We start from the raw sequence: 1,562 nt of genomic DNA, 5'->3' as shown, positions 1-1,562 counted from the left end.
CCTGCCACCCCTGTGGGCTTCCAGCTTTGCTTTGGGTGCCCTGCAGAGCTCAGGGGTGAGTGGGAGGTGGGAGGCAGGGGGTCACTCACCCCTGTGTGCCGGGGGCAGGCTGAGCTGAGCTCTGGGTGTGCTGTGCCAGGCTCAGGGGGATTTAATTAAGAGCAGATGCAATCAGGGCAGGGGGTGCAGGGAGCTGCAGGTGGCTCCTCAGTGGGGCAGTGAAAAGTGGTCCTAGAGGAGAGCTGGAGCCTTTTGTAGTCCCGGTCCCAGGAGCCTTTGGCTGGATGGATTCAGCCAGGACCTGCAGCCAGAGCCCGGCTTGCCTGCAGGGGGAAGGGGCAGGGCCGTGCCCGGGGCTGTGCGAGGCAGAGTTGGCAGAGTTGGCAGCACAGTCCCGGGCTCCACGTCCCAGCCGGGCTCTGCTGAATCACGTTCCCGTGGGGAGGAAGCAGGTCCTTCCAGAACAGGGAGAGCGGTGCCCTGGGAGCACCTCAGCCTGGGGATCCCTCCCTGGGGGCAGGGAGGGGAGGGGCTGCCTGTGCCCCCCACCGTGGGGAGCCCCAGCTCCCCCAGCCCTCTGGGGCTGTCTCTGGAGTGCAGCCAGGGCTGTTCCTCAGGTTCAGCTGCTGGCTGGGAGGTGTCAAAGGACCTGCAGGATCCAGACAAGCGTTTTTTTTCCCCATCCACCCTGGTGTCTTGTTTTGCCTTGTACCTCCTCAAACACCCTCTGAGTGAATCCAGCATCCCCCCCTTTCAGCGACCCTGACCCTGCCCCCATGGCTGCCTGCCTTGGCCCCTCTCAGCCCACGTGTTCCAGCCCTTGGGAGTGGGGCTGCTGGCTGCATCCTGCTGCTCCTCAATCCCAGAGGGTCAGGCCGGTGCCAGGAGTCTGGCACGTCCTGGAGAGAGCAGTGCAGCCCCCCAGCACTGAACTGTGAGCCCTCATCTGCCTCGGAGGCAGGAGAGACCCCTCTGCCCGAGGGTGTCTGTGCTGCAGGCGCAGAACCAAAGGGACCTGCTGGTTCCTGGTGGTCCTGTGTGTCCCCACCCCGGGGGAGCAGAGCTTCCCTGTGGAACCAGTGCTGATGTGTCATCTCTCCCCCTCCTCCTTGCTCTGCAGGCTGCAAAATCAAAGCCCTGCGTGCCAAGACCAACACGTACATCAAGACGCCGGTGAGGGGCGAGGAGCCCGTGTTCATCGTCACCGGGAGGAAGGAGGACGTGGAGATGGCCAAGCGGGAGATCCTCTCGGCCGCCGAGCACTTCTCCATGATCCGGGCCACGCGCAACAAAGTGAACGGGCTGACGGGGGCCATGCAGGGCCCCCCCAACCTGCCGGGCCAGACCACCATCCAGGTGAGGGTCCCGTACCGGGTGGTGGGGCTGGTGGTGGGGCCCAAGGGGGCCACCATCAAGCGGATCCAGCAGCAGACGCACACCTACATCGTGACGCCCAGCCGGGACAAGGAGCCCGTGTTCGAGGTGACGGGCATGCCCGAGAACGTGGACCGCGCGCGGGAGGAGATCGAGGCGCACATCACCATGAGGACAGGCTCCTTCAT

The 1,562-nt window shown here is 65.0% G+C and overlaps 1 protein-coding gene across 1 annotated transcript in view; it reads left to right on the top strand.

Annotated features, from left to right (window-relative positions):
• The window catches only part of LOC103758076 (RNA-binding protein MEX3B), a gene marked incomplete at its 3' end in the record, with an annotated part of 15,327 nt that extends 13,767 nt beyond the window's left edge, over nucleotides 1-1,560 (top strand). The window contains exon 2 of the mRNA XM_029963903.1: nucleotides 1,121-1,560. Within this exon, the coding sequence (XP_029819763.1) occupies nucleotides 1,121-1,560 (440 nt within the window). The remainder of the gene's footprint in view (nucleotides 1-1,120) is intronic.
• Nucleotides 1,561-1,562: the final 2 nt, after the last annotated feature.

The sequence above is a fragment of the Manacus vitellinus genome, unplaced genomic scaffold (genome assembly GCF_001715985.3).
Source record: "Manacus vitellinus isolate BGI_N305 unplaced genomic scaffold, ASM171598v3 scaffold_64_pilon, whole genome shotgun sequence".
NCBI lineage: Eukaryota > Metazoa > Chordata > Aves > Passeriformes > Pipridae > Manacus > Manacus vitellinus.
Note: the sequence above shows the minus strand (reverse complement) of the source record. Positions and strands in the feature narration are given on the sequence as shown.